General features: G+C 44.0%; 1 protein-coding gene across 1 annotated transcript in view; it reads left to right on the top strand.

Annotated features, from left to right (window-relative positions):
- The window catches only part of LOC126416457 (vacuolar protein sorting-associated protein 54), a 151,990-nt gene that overhangs the window by 36,045 nt on the left and 96,981 nt on the right, over window positions 1-18,964 (top strand). Inside the window, exons 3-10 of the mRNA XM_050084190.1 lie at window positions 9,762-9,884; window positions 10,022-10,124; window positions 16,121-16,299; window positions 16,400-16,542; window positions 16,712-16,811; window positions 16,958-17,100; window positions 17,206-17,332; window positions 17,871-17,978. Of these exons, the coding sequence (XP_049940147.1) occupies window positions 9,762-9,884; window positions 10,022-10,124; window positions 16,121-16,299; window positions 16,400-16,542; window positions 16,712-16,811; window positions 16,958-17,100; window positions 17,206-17,332; window positions 17,871-17,978 (1,026 nt within the window). The remainder of the gene's footprint in view (window positions 1-9,761; window positions 9,885-10,021; window positions 10,125-16,120; window positions 16,300-16,399; window positions 16,543-16,711; window positions 16,812-16,957; window positions 17,101-17,205; window positions 17,333-17,870; window positions 17,979-18,964) is intronic.

The raw sequence follows: 18,964 nt of genomic DNA, 5'->3' as shown, positions 1-18,964 counted from the left end.
GGTTTAGTTTTCTTAATTTCTGCTATTATCTTTTTGATATGTCAGTTACACATTATTCTGTCTTAATTGTAAATGACTTTTAGTTTCTATCAGGTGCCACTCGATGTTGATCTTTGTTTGCACTAGGAGCAAACAATGTAGTGGCATCTACAAAATTGATATGGTTAAAATGTGCTCCATTAAAACTTATTCTCTCTTCGTTTTCAAAGTTTAAGGTTCTGAAAATTTCCTTTAGGAGTTTTGCAAGTAGTTTTGCTGACATGGAATCCTATCTGACTCCTGTTTCAATTATTAATTCCCCTCTCTCCAGAGGAAGCTGAACATTGACTTACATATTTTTTAGTTTAACAACAAGGCTTGAATCAGTGCCTTATTTCTCAAGGAGTGCTGGTGTGATTCTGTTGAAACTGGCCCAAAAATTATCTCAGAACCTAAGAGTCCAGTAAAGCGATAATTCATACACGTTCCCCTGTTCTATAATTTTGTTTGTGATTTGCAATTTTTCCATTCTGCTGCACCCAGCATGTTTCTTTTCCTGATAAAATTTTATGTTTTTCTATACAGTTGATGATAACTTTATTGATCATTTTGTAAACTGTGAGGGGAATGCTGATATAACAGTATTTTCTAATGGCTTACATGATTCCTTTATTGTGAAGTAGAATAACTTCATGGTGAATTGTCTTCTTACAGAGGCATTCTGTAAACATTATAGCAAGTTCTGTTTGTGTTATGTTGCCCCCATGCTTAATTATACTACCTCACCATCATCTGCTGTTTACCCCCTGCGGGTCCGGGGATTAGAATAGGCCCGAGGTATTCCTGCCTGTCGTAAGAGGCGACTAAAAGGAGTCCCTCCCCCTCAAGGGGGTAGTTAGCGCCTGCGTCTGGAGACGGACGGTTCCACGACCTCTATTTGCGGTCATTTTGCTTTCACTTCTCGTTTCTTCCTTCCTTTGGTTGGTTTCTTTCTTTGCTCTTCTCCATCTCACTGTCTTTCTTACTCTTTCCCTTGTCTTCTTCTCCTTGCCTTCTCATTGCCTTCTTCTCCTTGCCTTCTCTGGTCTCTGCCTTGGCGTTTGAGACAGCCTGTCCTCTCTCTCCCGCTCTCTCTTCTTTTTCCTCTTCTTCCTTCCTCCCTGTGCGCGCCTGAAGGCCGACCCACGCGTTCGCACGCGTAGCCGGTGACGGGGTAACGCGTAATTCCCCGCCCTGGGTAGACAAGTAAGGCACGCACGTACCCCCTGGTAAAGGCCAGGCCCAGGGAGGGGTGATTGCCTGAGCTGATACCTTCTGACCATGTCGATTGGTCCCTCCGTCTGTTTCTCGGGAGGTGTGACCTGAGGTGTAAACATTCACCTTAGGCGGGAGTGCCCTCTGCGAGGGTCCCCACAAGGAAGGAGCGCACCATCGGAGACGCTGGCAATCATGGGGTATTCCTCCGCAATGGATTTCTCTTCTTCTCTCTCGACTTCTGCCCATAAACGGAAACTTGACCAGCCACCAGTGACAAAAGTACTACCGCCTGCCCCACAGTTCCTCGTAGTTTCTCGATCTGAGGACGGCAAGGATTTTTCCTCTGTCAACCCTTTCGTTATCCAGAAGGCCGTAGATGCCATAGCCGGATCTGTCAAGTCGTGTACCAGGTTGCGTAATGGTACCTTGTTACTAGAAACTGAGAGCGCCTTTCAGGCACAAAAACTGCTTCGAGCCACACTCCTGTACACGTTCCCTGTCCGGGTGGAGGCTCACCGCACTTTGAATTCGTCTCGTGGTGTGGTATATACTCGATCACTTGACGGATTGACTGACAAGGAGATTCAGTCTTTCCTTGCTGAGCAGGGCGTGATGGCTGTCCATAGGGTCATGAAAAAGGTCAACAATGACCTTGTACCGACCCGGACACTTTTCTTGACCTTTGACAGTGTTCAGCTGCCGTCGCGTATCAAAGCGGGCTACGAGGTTATTTCTGTTCGCCCCTATGTCCCGACACCTACACGCTGCTACCAGTGTCAGCGTTTTAATCACACTCGCCAGTCTTGTTCCAATGCGGCTAAATGTGTCACTTGTGGCAGGGATGCCCATGAGGGTGACTGTCCACCTCTGTCTCCTCGTTGTGTGAACTGTCGGGGTGACCATGCAGCGTCCTCCCGCGACTGTCCCATCTACAAGGAAGAACGCTGCATCCAAGAAATTCGGGTCAAAGAGAAAGTGTCCACCTCGGCTGCTCGCTAGCTATTTGCTAGTAGGAAGCCCACGCTGCTCCCAACGGGAAAGTACAGTACTGTCCTCGCCTCTCCTCGGACAACCAGGGAGGTGGCGACGCAGACGTGCGATCTGACCTTCGGCACCACGGTCGTCCATTTGGTCAGTGCTACGATCACGCGGTCGACGTCTCCTCTTCCTCCCGTCACCCCTCCAACACAAGCACCTTCATCAGCTTCTGCCAAGACTAAGACCCAGAAATCAGATGCACGGGCCTTCAAGAAGGAACCGTCCCGCGCAGACTTCCTACGTACCTCGCACTCCCAGCCGTCAACCAGTACTTCCACTAAAAGACCTTCCAAGCACAGTTCTCCTTCTCCTCCACGGCGCATTTCTTCTCCTGTGCCACCCAGCAGTTGCCGCCCCAGGCCGTCATCCGTTTCGCCTGGCCGCACCGCTGGTAGCCGAACATCTGGCCGTCCACCGGCGGAGGAAGCTCCTCCTCCCGGCCATCTTAACGAGATGGCCGATGAACCTATAGAGCCAATGGACGATGACTGTCCGCCTACTGATAGCGGCGGCAGTAGTACTCGCTCGAAGCCAGGCCCTCAGCGGCCTTCGAGGTGACCCCTTCTTTCATCTTCCTTTTCTTCTCACGACGGCACTTATTCACTGGAATATTCACAGCATTCGCTCCAACCGAGAGGACTTGAAGTTGCTGCTCCGCTTGCACCGTCCGCTCGTCGTAGCCCTCCAGGAAACGAAGCTACGCCCATGCGATCACATTGCCTTGGCACACTACACCTCTGTGCATTTTGACCTACCCCCTGTGGTAGGTATTCCGGCTCATGGAGGGGTTATGTTGCTGGTCCGGGATGATATTTACTATGATCCCATCACATTGCACACCGGCCTGCAGGCAGTTGCCGTCCGAATTACTCTCCCCACTTTTACATTTTCTATTTGTACCGTTTACACTCCATCGTCGTCTGCCGTTACCAAGGCAGACATGATTCAACTTATTGCTCAGCTACCTGCACCATTTTTGTTAACTGGAGACTTCAATGCCCACCATCCCCTTTGGGGCTCTCCAGCATCCTGCCTGAGGGGCTCCTTGTTAGCAGACCTTTTCAACCAGCTCAATCTTGTCTGCCTCAATACTGGCGCCCCTACTTTTCTTTCGGACACATCTCGCACCTATTCCCATTTAGACCTCTCTATATGTACTACCCAACTTGCACGCCGGTTTGAGTGGTATGCCCTTTCTGATACATATTCGAGCGACCACTTCCCGTGTGTCATCCATCTCCTGCATTATACCCCCTCTCCGTGCTCAGCTAGTTGGAACATCTCCAAAGCCGACTTGGGGGCTCTTCTCTTCCAGGGCGACCTTTCAGGATCAAACCTTCACAAGCTGCGATAGTCAGGTCGCACACCTCACGGAAGTCATTCTCACTGCTGCTGAATATTCCATCCCTCACACTACTTCTTCTTCTTCTCCATGTCGCATACCGGTCCCCTGGTGGACCACAGCATGTAGAGACGCTTTACGTGCTCGTCGACGTGCTTTATGCACCTTTAAACGCCACCCTACAGTGGCGAATTGTATCACTTATAAACGATTCCGTGCACAGTGCCGTCGTATTATTAAAGAAAGCAAGAAAGCCAGCTGGGCTGCTTTCACAAGCACCTTCAACAGTTTTACTCCTTCTTCTGTTATCTGGGGTAGCCTGCGCCGTCTACCTGGCACTAAGGTCCACTCACCAGTTTCTGGCTTGACGGTCGCGAATGACGTCCTTGTGGCCCCTGATGATATCTCCAATGCCTTCGGCCGCTTTTTCTCAGAGGTTTCGAGCTCCGCTCATTACCACCCTGCCTTCCTCCCCCGAAAACAGGCAGAGGAGGCTAGGCCACCTAACTTCCGCTCCTCGAATCGTGAAAGTTATAATGCCCCTTGCACCATGCGGGAACTCGAAAATGCACTTGCCCGGTCACGGTCCTCTGCTCCAGGGCCTGATTCTATTCATATTCAGGTGCTGAAGAACCTTTCTCCTGCGGGTAAAGATTTCCTTCTTCGTACTTATAATCACATCTGGATTGAGGGACATGTTCCCGCATGCTGGCGCGAGTCTATTGTTGTACCGATTCCTAAGGCGGGGAAGGACAAGCACTTGCCTTCCAGTTATCGACCCATCTCGCTTACCAGCTGTGTCTGTAAGGTGATGGAGCGAATGGTTAACTCTCGTTTGGTTTGGCTGCTCGAATCTCGGCGCCTACTTACCAATGTACAATGTGGATTTCGTAGGCGCCGCTCTGCTGTTGACCATCTGGTTACCTTGTCGACCTTCATTATGAATAACTTCTTGCGGAAGCGCCCGACCGCGGCTGTGTTCTTTGGTTTGGAGAAGGCTTACGACACCTGTTGGAGGGCGGTCATTCTCCGCACCATGCATACATGGGGCCTTCGCGGTCGCCTCCCTCTTTTTATTCGTTCCTTTTTAATGGATCGACAGTTCAGGGTACGTGTGGGTTCTGTCCTGTCGGACACCTTTCGCCAGGAGAATGGGGTGCCACAGGGCTCAGTTTTGAGCGTCGCTCTCTTCGCCATAGCGACCAATCCAATAATGGATTGCCTCCCAGCTGATGTATCAGGCTCCCTTTTCGTGGACGATTTTACCATCTATTGCAGCGCACAGCGTACATGTTTCCTGGAGCGCTGTCTTCAGCGTACTCTTGACCGTCTTTACTCCTGGAGTGTCGCCAATGGCTTCCGTTTTTCTGCCGAGAAGACGATTTGTATTAACTTCTGGCGCTACAAAGAGTTTCTCCCACCGTCCTTACGACTCGGTCCCGTTGCTCTCCCATTCGTGGAGACAACAAAATTTTTAGGTCTTACATTTGACAGGAAACTTAGCTGGTCTCCACATGTGTCTTATTTGGCTGCCCGTTGTACCCGTTCTCTAAATGTCCTCCGTGTTCTCAGTGGTATGTCGTGGAGAGCGGATCGAGCCGTCCTACTTCGCCTATATCGGTCGATCGTCCGCTCAAAGCTGGATTATGGGAGCTTCGTATACTCCTCTGCACGGCCATCCATCTTACGCCACCTCAACTCCATACAACATCGGGGTTTACGTCTTTCGATCGGAGCATTTTATACTGGTCCTATCGAGACTCTTCATGCTGAAGCTGATGAATTGCCACTGCCCTACCGGCGCGATATACTGCTTTGTCGGTATGCCTGTCGGCTACTGTCAATGCCCGACCACCCGTCTTATCGTTCCTTTTTTGACGACTCTCTCGACCGTCAATACGGGTTGTATGTCTCTGCCCTGCTACCCCCTGGAGTTCGCTTTCGTCGTCTCCTTCCATACCTTGATTTTTCACTCCTTGCAACCTTTAGAATGGGCGAGAGCCACAAGCCACCTTGGCTCCAGGCTCAGGTTCGCGTTCACCTTGACCTCAGCTCGCTCCCAAAAGGGGTTACCCCCGGTTCGGTATACCGCTCCCGTTTTGTCAAACTTCGTTCGAAGTTCATTAATATGACCTTCATTTATACAGATGGCTCTAAGACCAATGACGGGGTCGGTTGTTCTTTTATTGTCGGGGCACAAAGTTTCAAATACCGGCTCCATGGTCATTGTTCGGTCTTCACAGCTGAACTCTTTGCCCTCTACCAGGCTGTTCTTTACATCGGCCGCCACCGACATTCTGCTTATGTCATCTGCTCCGATTCCCTGAGCGCCATCCAGAGCCTCAGTGATCCGTATCCGGTTCACCCTTTCGTGCACCGGATCCAACGCTCTCTTCAGCAGCTGGTGGACGACGGTTCTCCGGTTACCTTTATGTGGGTTCCTGGCGATGTCGGTATCCCTGGGAACGAAGCTGCAAATGCCGCGGCCAAGGCTGCGGTCCTCCAGCCTCGGACAGCTTCTTGTTGTTTCCCTTCATCAGATTGTAGCAGGGTCATTTGTCGGCGCATTTTATCGCTGTGGCATGCTGATTGGGCTGCACTTACGGACAACAAGCTTCGGGCCTTGAAACCTCTTCCCGCGGCTTGGACGTCCTCCTCACGCCCCTCTTGGTGGGAGGAGGTAGTTTTGGCCCGGTTACGAATTGGACACTGCCGGTTCAGCCATCGCCATCTGCTGACGGCTGCGCCGGCACCGTTCTGCCCATGTGGGCACTTGCTGACGGTCCGCCACATTTTAATGTCCTGTCCGGATTTTACTACACTGCGTCTTGATCTTGGCCTGCCACCATGTACTCTCGATGCCATTTTAGCGGATGACCCAGGAGCAGCTGCTCGCGTTCTTCATTTCATCAAATTGACCAACCTGTCTAAGGACATTTGATTATGCTGTTTTTTTAATCCTATGCCTGTCGATCTTTTATCGTGTTTTCCCTTTTAGTTGCTGTTTTAAACTTGTGCCTCGCGGTGCATTCCTAACGTAGTCTGGGCGCTAATGACCGTTGAAGTTGTGCACCCTAAAACCACAAAAAAAAAAAAAAAAAAATCATCATCATCTGCAGCTGCCCAATTCTGTCTGTCTGCATGTACCTATTACATGACCTGTTGCTAGAGGTAAAATGTAACATCCGTTTCAGGGAATGCGCATACATGCATGTACTTTGTGCCATGATGGGCTCTCAACAAGGGCAGTGTCCAGGCATCTCAGAGTGAACCAAAGTGATGTTGTCCAGACATGTAGGAGATGTAGAGAGACAGGAATGGTTAATGACATGCCTTGCTCTGGCTGCCCAAGGGCTCCTGCTGCAGTGGATGATCGCTACTCATGGACTAGGGCTTGGAGGAACCCTGACAGCTATGCCACCGTGTTAAATAATGCTTTTTATGCAGCCATAGGACGTCTTGTTATGACACACACTGTGTACAGTAGGCTGTATGATGTGCAACTTCACTCCTGACGTCCATGGTGAGAGCTATCTTTCAAACAATGACACCGTGCATTGCAGTACAGATGGGCTCAACAATATGCCGAATGGACCACTCAGGATTGGCATCATGTTCTCTTCACTGATGAGTGTCGCATATGCCTTCAACCAGACAATCATCGGAGACGTGTTTGAAGACAACCCGGTCAGGCTGAACACCTTAGACACACTGTCCAGTGAGTGCAGTAAGGTTGAGGTTCCCTGCTGTTTTGGGGTGGCATTATGTGGGGGTGACATACGCTGCTGGGGCTCATGGAAGGTGCCATAACGGCTGTACAATACGTGAATGACATCCTCCGACTGATAGTGCAACCATATCAGCAGCATATTGGTGATGCATTTGTCTTCATGGACGACAATTTGTGCCCCCATTGTGCACGTCTTGTGAATGCCTTCCTTCAGGATATCGACATCGCTCGACTAGAGTGGCCAGAATGTTCTTCAGACATGAACCCTATCAAACATGCCTGGGATAGATGGAAAAGGGCTGTTTATGGATGATATAATCCACCAACCACTCTGAGGCATGTATGCCAATTCGCCATTGAGGAGTGGGACAATCTGGACCAACAGTGCCTTGATGAACATGTGGATAGTACAACATGACAAATACAGGCATGCATCAATGCAAGAGGAGTGCACAGCAGTCTGGACCACCACCTGTTAAGGTCTCGCTGTATGGTGGTAAAACATGCAATGTGTGGTTGTCATGAGCAGTAAAAAGGGAAGAAATGATATTTGTTGAGCTTTGTTCCAAATTTCTGTACAGGTTCTGCAACTCTCGGAATCAAGGCAATGCAAAACTTTTTTTGATGTGTGTATTTTGTTGATGCCAACCTATGTAGAGAGGGACTATCAACATAATAAAATAAGGGAAATCAGAGCTTGTATGGCTAGATGTAGGTGTTCGGTTTTCCCGCACTGTTATAGGTTGCAATAATAGAGAATTATTGTGAAGATGGTTCGATAGCCCTCTGCCAGGCACTTAAGTGTGATTTGCAGAGTATCCATGGAGATGTAGATGTATATTGCTGGCATGCACTAACAAAATCAGTATCACAAGATTCTAATTTGATGTCTACCTCCTCAGCATTACAAAGACGCGGTATATATCCAACAAAAGCAGACGTTGATCGCTCGAAACAGTGTGATCCTGCCAGCATGCATACACACCACAACTACTGCAAAGAAAAAAAGTTTCAAATACAGCTCACCCAAGATTGAGAATAGCACTTATCACCATGAGACATTGGCGAGAGGTAGATTCACCAGACTAGGCAGACCACTTTGCCGACAGTTAGTCTGCGGCTGTGGCTGATGCTGGTATTTGTGGCGTTGCCAACGCAGCTGTAGCTGACTGCAAATGTGTTGACACTGAATTGAGGAGACAAGTTAGCAGCTTAAAAGTGTGTTGCTCTTCCCACTCATGGAGTTACTTGCTTCTTTAATGGAGATGGTGTCGAGGGATTCAGCAATTTGCCTGCAACATATTTACTTTTTCTAGAATTTGTTTATTTGCAGTGCAAATAACAGTTTATACAATGCTGAAAATCCAAGTTGTTGTCTCTGTTGCTATGGACAATGACACAGTGTTCCAACAAAACTTTTCTTCTTTGATCCTTTATTTGTGTTTAAATTAAACTTTTTTTCTCAATAAAAACTTCTTATTCCCTGGCATAAATACGCCCAGACCTCCTGTCACAGTCATCAGAATGTAATGTAATGCGCCTGTCGTTGTTCCGATATGATGTAGAGATGGATATGTAGAAACAAGTTGTTGTGGTCATTGTTATTTATCTCTATTAACTGTTTGACTGGGCTGTGTTGCTCTGTCTTGAGACAGCAGACTCCGTTCTCAAAGACGCCAAGTCCATACCAATTGGAAATCTCAAACACCAGTCACTACAAAATAATTTCATATGCTGCCTTTTTATCGCACTTGTATTTTACCTCTGTTATTACGTTCCATGTTAGCTTTTACTTTAGTAAAGCTGTAACAAAGCTCACAGTAGATATATGCCTTTGTCATTTAGCTCTGACTGACTTCTTAAGTCTCCCTTGACAAGTCTCTCCATGATCATTGTCGTGCACAGTGAGATTCTGTGGATTATGGCAGATATCAGAGGTGGAATGGCCTTCTCATGGAATAACTGCCCCGACCGAGTAGTTGTTTCTGTACACAGGAATCTAGGTGCCCATCACCCCTGCCCTGCAGATGTACTTGGGTCCACTTTTGTTCTCATGACGTGCACAAAAGAAATAAAATTTCCTGGAGAATGTGGAGCCCAAAACAAACACAGCTATCATTCGTCGTATAGGGAGACAGAGGGAATAACGCATTACTTTCTTCAAAGTGATGTGTAACACCTCAAACCACATGGTTTTTTATGTTGGACGTGGTATCAACAAAACCATTATGTTCCAGACTAAATACTATTTCTCTACTTAAACTGAAGATGTAAATTCGCTAGTGCACTTTCAGCATCACTTTTTACTCTGCTACTTAAAAACAGCAGCGCTGTGCTGCTTCCTTTTCCTAGCTGAGTTGTAGTTGTAAGGAAGTACATTTTTAAATTGTTGCACTCAAATAATTTTTGTTTCAGAGGGATTTCTTCACAAAAACGTGGGGTGATGGATTTGTTGAAAAAAGTGATATTCCTGTACCTCATTACATACCAGATATTGGCCCACAGCATTTTGAGTCCTACTTGAGAAAAATTGCACGTGTGAGTTAATTTTCCAATAGCTTTTTGCTCAGTTTGTATGGAATTATGTGATAAAAACATTGTAAAGAAGACTATAAAGTATTACATATTGAAACTGTTGATGTATATAAATAATATTCTTATGATTCTTTACATAGAGATATCGGAAACATGCCAGAATAAATTCCATTGCATCAAAGCCAAATTCTCATGCAGAGCTCCTTCAGCACTTCCCAAATCTACGTGCAAAAAGCTCAATCGGTAAGTTGCATATATTAAGACTCTGAACTATTAAGACTCCGAATATTTTTAGCAACCATTACTCTATCTGATAGTTGAGGGTCCATTCTTATATTGGCTAAAAAATACTTGACTTGGGTGAATAAAAATCCTAGGACAAGATGGTGAAAGTCCTTAACTGATAACTAGTTTCAACTCATTGATGAACTGTCTTTAGGTCTAACTGTCTTTAGGTCTAACTTGCAAATAATTGCTTATAAGAGGTGAACAATAACAAAATAAATTCAATATTTGAACTTCCTTTGTACGATACATACCAGTAAAAAATTTTACTTAATTTAGTGTGTACTAGCCTGCAGGTATTACACATCATCATAATTTGCTGAGCTGAATTGCTCTGTGTTGTCATATACATATACTGAAAACTATATCAGATTATGACAGAAAGAAATTCATACAAAAGTGTATAATCACCACAATGCTAGTACAGGATCAAGGTAGTAGTTATATTATGGCCGTCGGAGATCTTGTCACTATGTAGCAACACAATTACATGAAAACATTGCCAGATAGCATTAGCAACCAACTATTTTCTTTAAATTTGTGACACACTAACAAGGTAAATCATTGTAACATAACACAATTTTTACTATATTTATATTATATAAGATACAAGGACTTATGTTCAGTTTCTACAAATCTGTAGTAACCATATACCAAACATAAGTGGTTCATTAAGCAATACAAGAGAAGTGAATTAATACTGTCAACAGTTGCTATCACTCAGTATTTTAAGATACAGGAAAGTATCTACAGTGTCATTGAGCAAACAAGTTAAATACATAATACTGAATAATAAAACGAAGCAATACTGTAACCTGAGGTTTAGGTGCCAATTACAATCAGCATTATGAGTGGCTTAATTTACAAACAATATAATGGAAGGAAACATTCCACGTGGGAAAAATTATATATAAAAACAAAGATGAGGTGACTTACCGAACAAAAACGCTGGCAGGTCGATACACACACAAACAAACACAAACATACATACAAAATTCAAGCTTTCGCAACAAATTGTTGCCTCATCAGGAAAGAGGGAAGGAGAGGGGAAGACGAAAGGAAGTGGGTTTTAAAGGAGAGGGTAAGGAGTCATTCCAATCCCGGGAGCGGAAAGACTTACCTTAGGGGGAAAAAAGGACAGGTATACACTCGCACACACGCACATATCCATCCACACATACAGACACAAGCAGACATATTTGAAATATGTCTGCTTGTGTCTGTATGTGTGGATGGATATGTGCGTGTGTGCGAGTGTATACCTGTCCTTTTTTCCCCCTAAGGTAAGTCTTTCCGCTCCCGGGATTGGAATGACTCCTTACCCTTTCCTTTAAAACCCACTTCCTTTCGTCTTCCCCTCTCCTTCCCTCTTTCCTGATGAGGCAACAATTTGTTGCGAAAGCTTGAATTTTGTATGTATGTTTGTGTTTGTTTGTGTGTGTATCGACCTGCCAGCGTTTTTGTTCGGTAAGTCACCTCATCTTAATTTACAAACAAGTAAATATAGTGGAAAATCCAGGATGGAATAATGACAATATTACGAAAAGTATGGATTGCTACACGCCATATAGCAGAGATGCTGAGCCACAGACAGGAGCAACAAAAGACTGCTAAACACGTAAGCTTTCAGCCAGAAGACCACCTTCTGAAACAGGTGTGGAGGAGGAGGAGAGTGAGGTAGTAGTGGGAGACATAAATGTGCTATTTATGAGGGCATACAGGGATGAGATGAAGAGAGGGTAGGGCAGTTATGTGCTGTCGAGAGGTAAAATGAAAGGGGGTGGGGGCAGAAAAAGAGTGAAGTGAAAGACTGTGTGTGTGTGTGTTAGTGCAATAGGAGACCACAGTGGGAACTGGGAAGGGGATTGGTGGGTGAAGGACAATGGCTAATAAAGTTTGAGGCCAGGAGGGGCTCAGGAACATACGGTATATTGGAGGGAGAGTTCCCACCACACATTTCAGAAAAGTTGGTGTTAGTAGGAAGGATCCAAATGGCACAGGCTGTGAAGCAGTCATTAAAATGAAGAATGTTGTGTAGGACAGCGTGCTCAGCAACAGGGTGCTACAGCTGTAGTCTGCAGTTTTTCGGTGGCCGTTAATGTAGATGGACAGCTTGTTGGTTGTCCTGCCCACATAGCATGAAGCACAGTGGTTGCAGCTAAGGCTGTAGATCACATGATCGATTTCACAGGTAGCCCTGCCTTTGACAGGATAGATGATGCCTGTGAGTGAACTGAATTGGAGTAGGTGGTAATGGGAGTATGCATGGGACTGGTTTTGCATCTTGATCTATCACAGTGATATGAGCCATGAGGCAAGGGGTTGGGAGCAGGGGCTGTGCAGGGATGGACAAAGATATTGTGTTGCTTCAATGGGCATCCAAATACCACTATGGAAGGGGTGGGGAAGATAGTGGGTAGGACATTCCTCATTTCTGGGCACTACGAGAGGTAGTAGAAACCCTAGTGGAGAACATGATTCAGTTTCTTGAATCCTGGGTGGTACTGAGTCACAAGGGGATTTCTCCCCTGTGGCCCGACGGTGGGGTTTTGGGAGATGGTTGGTGATTGGAGAGATAAGGCACAGATTTGTTCCTGTACAAGGATGGAAAGGTAATGTGGTCTTTGAAGACCTCAGTGAGATCCTTGGTATATTTTGAGAGGGACTGTTCGTCACTACAGATGCGACAGCCACAGGTGGCTAGACTGTACAGAAGAGACTTCTTGGTATGGAATGGGTGGCATCTGTTGAAATGGAGGTATTGCTGGTGCATTTGTTATGGGTGGAGGTACTGATATAGCCCTCTTTGAGACATAGGTCAACATCAAGAAAGGTGGCTTTGTTGGGTTGAGGAGGACCCAGTGAAGTGAGTGTGAGAGAGAGAGAAGGTGTTGAGGATTTGGAGAAATGTGGGTAGGGTGTCTTCACCCTCAATCTAGATCACAAAGATGTCATCACTGAATCTGAAGCAGTTGAGGGGTTTGAGTTTGAGTGGTTAGGAAGGATTCCTCTAGATGGCCCATGAATAGGTGGCATGGGATGGTGCCCTGTGGGTGCTCATTGATGTACCCCAAATTTATTTGTAGATAATGCTACCAAAAGAGAAATAATTGTGGTTGATGATGTAATTTGTCATTGTGACCAGGAAGGAGATTGTATCTTTGGAATGTATTGGTCATTGGGTAGGTAGTGTTCAATAGCAGCTAGGCCATTTGCATTACAGATGTTAGCGTAAAAGTAGGTTTCATCAACAGTGACAAGCATGGTGCCTTGTGATAAAGGAACAGGAACTGTGGAAAGTCAGTGTAATAAATGATTGGTTTCTTTTATATTGGACTGTAGGTTGTAGGTGATAGGCTGAAGGTGTTGGTCTTTGAGAGCAGAGATTCTCTCTGCAGTGACAGAGTTTAACCAGCGTCCTGAGTGTCTGGGTTTAGGAATTTCAGGAAGCATGTAGGCAGTAGGAGTTTGGGGTCTGGTAGGGGTGAGGAGAGATAGATACTCTGGGGAGAGGTTCTGGGGTGGACAATGAAGATCTGAGGAGAGACTATAGATCCTGCTGAATTTCTGAAAAGGAGTGACTGTTTCAGGGTGGATGAAACTGACAGCTGGCAGAGGCCTTCTATCAGGTAATGCTTGCAGTTCAAAACAGCAGTGGTGGAGCCTTTGTCAGCAGGCAGTATAATGAGGTCAGGATCAGAATTTAGGTGGTGGACAGTGGTTCTTTCTGTGGATGTAAGGTTAGCTTGCATGTTGAGGTATTTGGGAAATGATGATGAGGCAAGGTTCAAGAGTAAGGAATTCTGAAAAGTTAACAGGTGGTGATTTGGGGGCAGTGGGGGTGGACCATGGTTGGAAGGGGGAGTGAACTGAGTCAGGCAGGTTTCAATAGTGGTCTTAAGTTGAGTCTGATTGGTGGGGTTGGCGGCAAAAAAGTATTTCTGCTGTAGGGACCGGGAGAAAAGAAAGTCTTCAATGAGTCCAGCACAATAGAATTTGGGGGTGAGACAAAAGGCAAGGCCTTTGGAAAGAATTGATTCATCTGTGGAGCTGAGTCTTTTGGAGGAAAGAATCATGACTGTGTTTTGGGCCTGTTTAGGTTCTGGATTCTGTATGGTGGTGGGAGGAAGTTTTTAAGGGTGGGGTATATTTAGTACGACTGCAAGGCACGGTTTGTCAGCTGTGAGGGGAAGTGGGGGAGGTTTGGAGACTTTTGTAGAGGTGGTGGATAGTGGTAGGCTAAGGCGGGAATAGGAAGGGAACAAATTGGAGAGTTTTTTGAGGTGTATCTGTATATGCTGCTCTAATTCCAGGAGGGCAAGAATTTCAGTGTTTGAGATGGGATCCAGGAATTTGGGATTGCGTAGCAGGAGAAATTTATGGATCGAGCAGAGGTACTGTAAAAAGGTTTGTGCCTGATTGACAAGGTTTTGCAGGGCTGTTGGTGAAGGTTAAGAACTGGCGGAATCTGAACAGATGGAGGTCATGGAGGAAGGAGGGGTTGCAGCTGGAGATGAGTAATTTGATGGTAAGGCCATTTTGTGGGGATTCCACGAGCCAAGCAACAATGCAGGAACAGTAAGTTGGACTGGGTTCCACCTAGCAATAAAGAAACTTCTCTATATTCGCCACTTCAACTGCTGCCACCCATTCCATGCCAAGAAGTCCCTTCCATACATCCTAGCCACCCACACCTGAGGCATCTGTAGTGACAAACAGCCACTCTCAGAATATACCAAGGGTCTCATTGAGGCCATCACAGACAATAATTACCCTCCCAGACTCCATCTAGGATGATTATTGTCTTAACCTTATCAATATTTTGAAAACTACTTATTCATTTTTATTAGATGCTGGAAGTGGTAATGTTAGACATGATTGCCGTGCAGATTCAAATGTCTCGGGATCAGTGAATAACTCCTAAAGTAGACAGGGAGCTCTGAGCTTTCTCATGCTCTTCATTTGATGCTGTTAATAATGTTTTACAGTCATTTCTAAACTTCAGATAGTCATTAATATCACTATGAAAGTTCTGTGTACAGTGCTTCAGAATAACCGTCTCAAAGGCACTGAAAGTTATAGAAATTCAGTCCTGTTAAAAAGTATTTATTGTAATAACTCTTGCTCATGCTTATTGCTGAACATGCCTTGACCTGTTAAAGAAAAAAGAAATAGATAGGTAATGACAAAATGAAATTAGACACACAGTATAGCTGATGACAGAATGTGAAAACTCCAATTTTTGTTGCGAACGATGGCGGTAGAGTTTATGCTTGTTCTGTGCACCTATGTCACATGTCCTCTGACAACCAATCAGTGCTCAGTAGTGTTCTGAGTGCTCTGCTGTGAATCCCGTAGCTAATGCGAGCTTTAAATATGATCATAGGGAGTTGTTTAGTTAATTTAAATTCCATTTGTTGCGAGTTTCATTTCTTATTGTGGTGGTAACTGCTAAATTTTGCATAAGCAAGTGAGAGACATAATTTCCAGGATGCACGCTTTCTTCAAGCAGGAAGCATGTGCATGTGCTTACCACAACTGTCACTTGGAATCTTCGACAATGCAATCACCATCCATGCCTCGATATGCGTGAACCGCCATCGTTCATGCATTGGACTATAGTAAGTAAGAAATAAATTGGAATCATAGGTGAGATTTCCATTCATTCCTACCATTTATCGGTCTCATTCCAGTTGTAGATAACAGGTTTCAAAAAGCTGTTGTGGTGTCAGAGCCTCGTTCAGTTCTTGTCCTTTTTGAACTTACAAATGTTTTATTACACAGAAATATAGGATAAATGCAAGCTTTTTATATTCTATGGCCAATGCTTTGTAAAAGAGTGTATATCTAGGATTCAGCATTTGCATCCAGGACAATGAGTTTAATTTACTACTAGTCTTAACTTCTTTACTCTTAATGAAATTGGGAGATGATTATATTTTTCTGTTTGCTAGAAAAGATCCAACTTGATGTTAGTGGAATTCCAAAGATATTTCTCCAGCCAAATTTTGATCTCACTGTGGAAGAGACATTCAATTCTGTGTTCCCTTTTACAAAGGAACAGGCAACTTTTGGTTCTGATGGTGAGAACACAAAAAATTCTTATAATTCTGGGAAACTAATACAAGAAAAGGTAAGTGCTCCACAGCTTTTTAATGTAAGTTCAAATAATAAATGTTCTATGATGTAATCATAAGCTAATGTTTTTATCACAAAGTTGTGTATTTTTTTAGCTTTCTCATTATCTGGATACTGTAGAAGTTCAGATTGCTCACCAAGTCGCCCATAAATCAGAAGCCTTCTTCCATGCTATGACATCTCATGATGCACTATCTGAGCAGATGAGTCAGACTATTAATGATGTTAGAGCCCTCAGGTGAGTATCTGCCCAATTATGAAGAGTTTTCAGTATAATGTGTGTAAAAGTTTACCGTATAATGTATAATATCTGAAACATTTGTGTGTCATATTTGTTTAGAGAATTAAATGTATGCATAGACTAAAATTATCTCATGTCTTCACGCACCACGTGTTTTTACTTGCAGGGAAAAAATTCAGCATATAGACAAATCTGTCGTGAAGGACTCACTGCAAATACTAAGACTTGAGAGACTGCGATGCAATCATGCAAGTGTGGTTTCAAAGGTAATTATTGACCGCTTCTCTCTCTCTCTCTCTCTCTCTCTCTCTCTCTCTCTCTCTCTCTCTCTCTCTCACACACACACACACACACACACACACACACACACACATAACTATATAACTGGAAAGCCTTCTGTTTATATTTGTAGTTGCAGTTGATGGCAACAGTTCATCAGACTCAACCCACAATTCAGCTTCTTCTTTCAACTCCAGACTATGTTGCTGCTCTGGAGCTAATTGCTACTACCCAGGAGATACTGGTGAAGGAGCTGGCAGGAATACACAGTTTTCGGTATCTTTTTCTGTTTCTACTGTTGTATGATGAGTTTATTGTTTTAAATTTTTTAGTTTGACAGTAACAAGTATCTCAAGGATATCTCTTTGTTATTGTATTTAGGCATTTAGGTTCACAGCTGCTTGAAATGGAGAGGCTTATTGATAAAATGTTAAGCACAGAGTTCGAGAGGTATGCAACAGCTGACTTGAATCGACCACTGAATGACAAGCAACAAATTCTTGAAGGGGTTAGTATTAAGGCTATCTTGTTTTCTTGTTAAAAATCTGTATGGCATTCTAGTATTTCAGTTCCTCACCAATTCGGAAGAGTATTGTGTACACTGTTTGGTGTTCAGATATAACAGCTCTTGTAAAAATTACTGTAGAAGAAATCATTCACATCAAGTTTTGTCCTCAGTTTATTTTTTCAGAAATGTCAGCTGGCATTTTTATTTGATATCTGTATTCCATTTATGTGCAGTGAAGATCGAAAAGGGGGATGGTTATATGAATAAAATGTGCATGCTTATAAATTACCTGAAAAATGGGAAATATTTGTGACTATTGAAGCAACTTCTAAGTATGGAATTACGGCTTTTCAGAAAATGAAATGTTGGATTTCAATTTTTGTTCTCTTGCTTGCTTATGTACATGTGTGCTTTTATATTTTGTATTTACATGTGTGTTTCTTTACTGAAATATGATTTGAAAGTCAAGTGAGCTGCTATTATCATAACTAGTTCATCATATAAGTAAAAGGGTGAAATGTACTGCATCATTTTACAGGACAAACTGGTATCTATAATATTTGGTATGCTGCGACAGAAACATCTGAACTTCATTGACACCTACAAGGAAGAAGCTTTCACAACCATCAAGGCGGTTGTTAAACAGGTTGGCAGACATACATTATTAGTTACTAAATAGTAAGTACTAAATACTGAATGACGTCAAAGGCAGGTAGTAATTGAAAAAGGCATGAGGCAGTGTGTAGCCTATCCCAATACTATTCAAACTAGAACAAACACTAAAAGAATCCAAACAGAATTTTGGAAAGAGAATTAAAGTTAAGGGAGAGAAATAAAAAAATACTTTCAGGTTTCCAGTGCTATTGTTATTCTGTCAGAGCCTGTGAAGGACTTGTAAAGTCATTTGAATAGAATGGATAGTATCTTGAAAAGAGGTGCTAAGACGAATGCTAAAAAGAAAACTGAAGTAAATTAATGAAGTCTTAAGAGTCGGGGCATGAAATATCACAAATTTAAATGTAGTAGGAAAGTTAGAATACTGGAAACGGAAAATGAAAAGTTTCAATCTAGATAAGTGGAGGACAGTGAAGTGAAACGGAAAGAAGATCAGGGTAATATCAAGAGCAGCAGAAAATGGTACAACAGGAGTAGGTTTCATTATGAATAGGAAAGTAGGTCAGACAGAAAGCTACTTTGAGCAGTTCAATGATAAGATTCTTCTCATCAGATTCGACCTACTTTGGACAGTTCAGTGATAGATTGTTCTCATGTTCTCATTGTTGTTGTTTGACAGTAAACAAACATCAACAATGATAGGTCAGGTATAGAAAAAGTGTTATTAGGATATTGAATGGCTCATTCAGTATGTAAAGGGAGATGAAAATGTAGCAGTCACGGGGATTAGAGCGTGGTTGTAGGGGAAGGAGTAGAAGGAAGTGTCATGGGAGAATATGGGCTTGGTAATAGGAATGAGAGAGGAGAAAGACTAATAGAGTTCTGCAATAAATTTCAGATGATAGTAGCAAATAGTCTCTTCAACAATGACAGGAGGAAGAGGTATACTTGGAAAAGATCTAGGGACACTAGAAGATTCCAGCTAGAGTACATCATGACCAGACAGAGATTTAGATA

The sequence above is a fragment of the Schistocerca serialis genome, chromosome 8, assembly GCF_023864345.2.
Source record: "Schistocerca serialis cubense isolate TAMUIC-IGC-003099 chromosome 8, iqSchSeri2.2, whole genome shotgun sequence".
Classification (NCBI taxonomy): domain Eukaryota; kingdom Metazoa; phylum Arthropoda; class Insecta; order Orthoptera; family Acrididae; genus Schistocerca; species Schistocerca serialis.
This window is presented reverse-complemented; position numbering and strand designations above follow the sequence as displayed.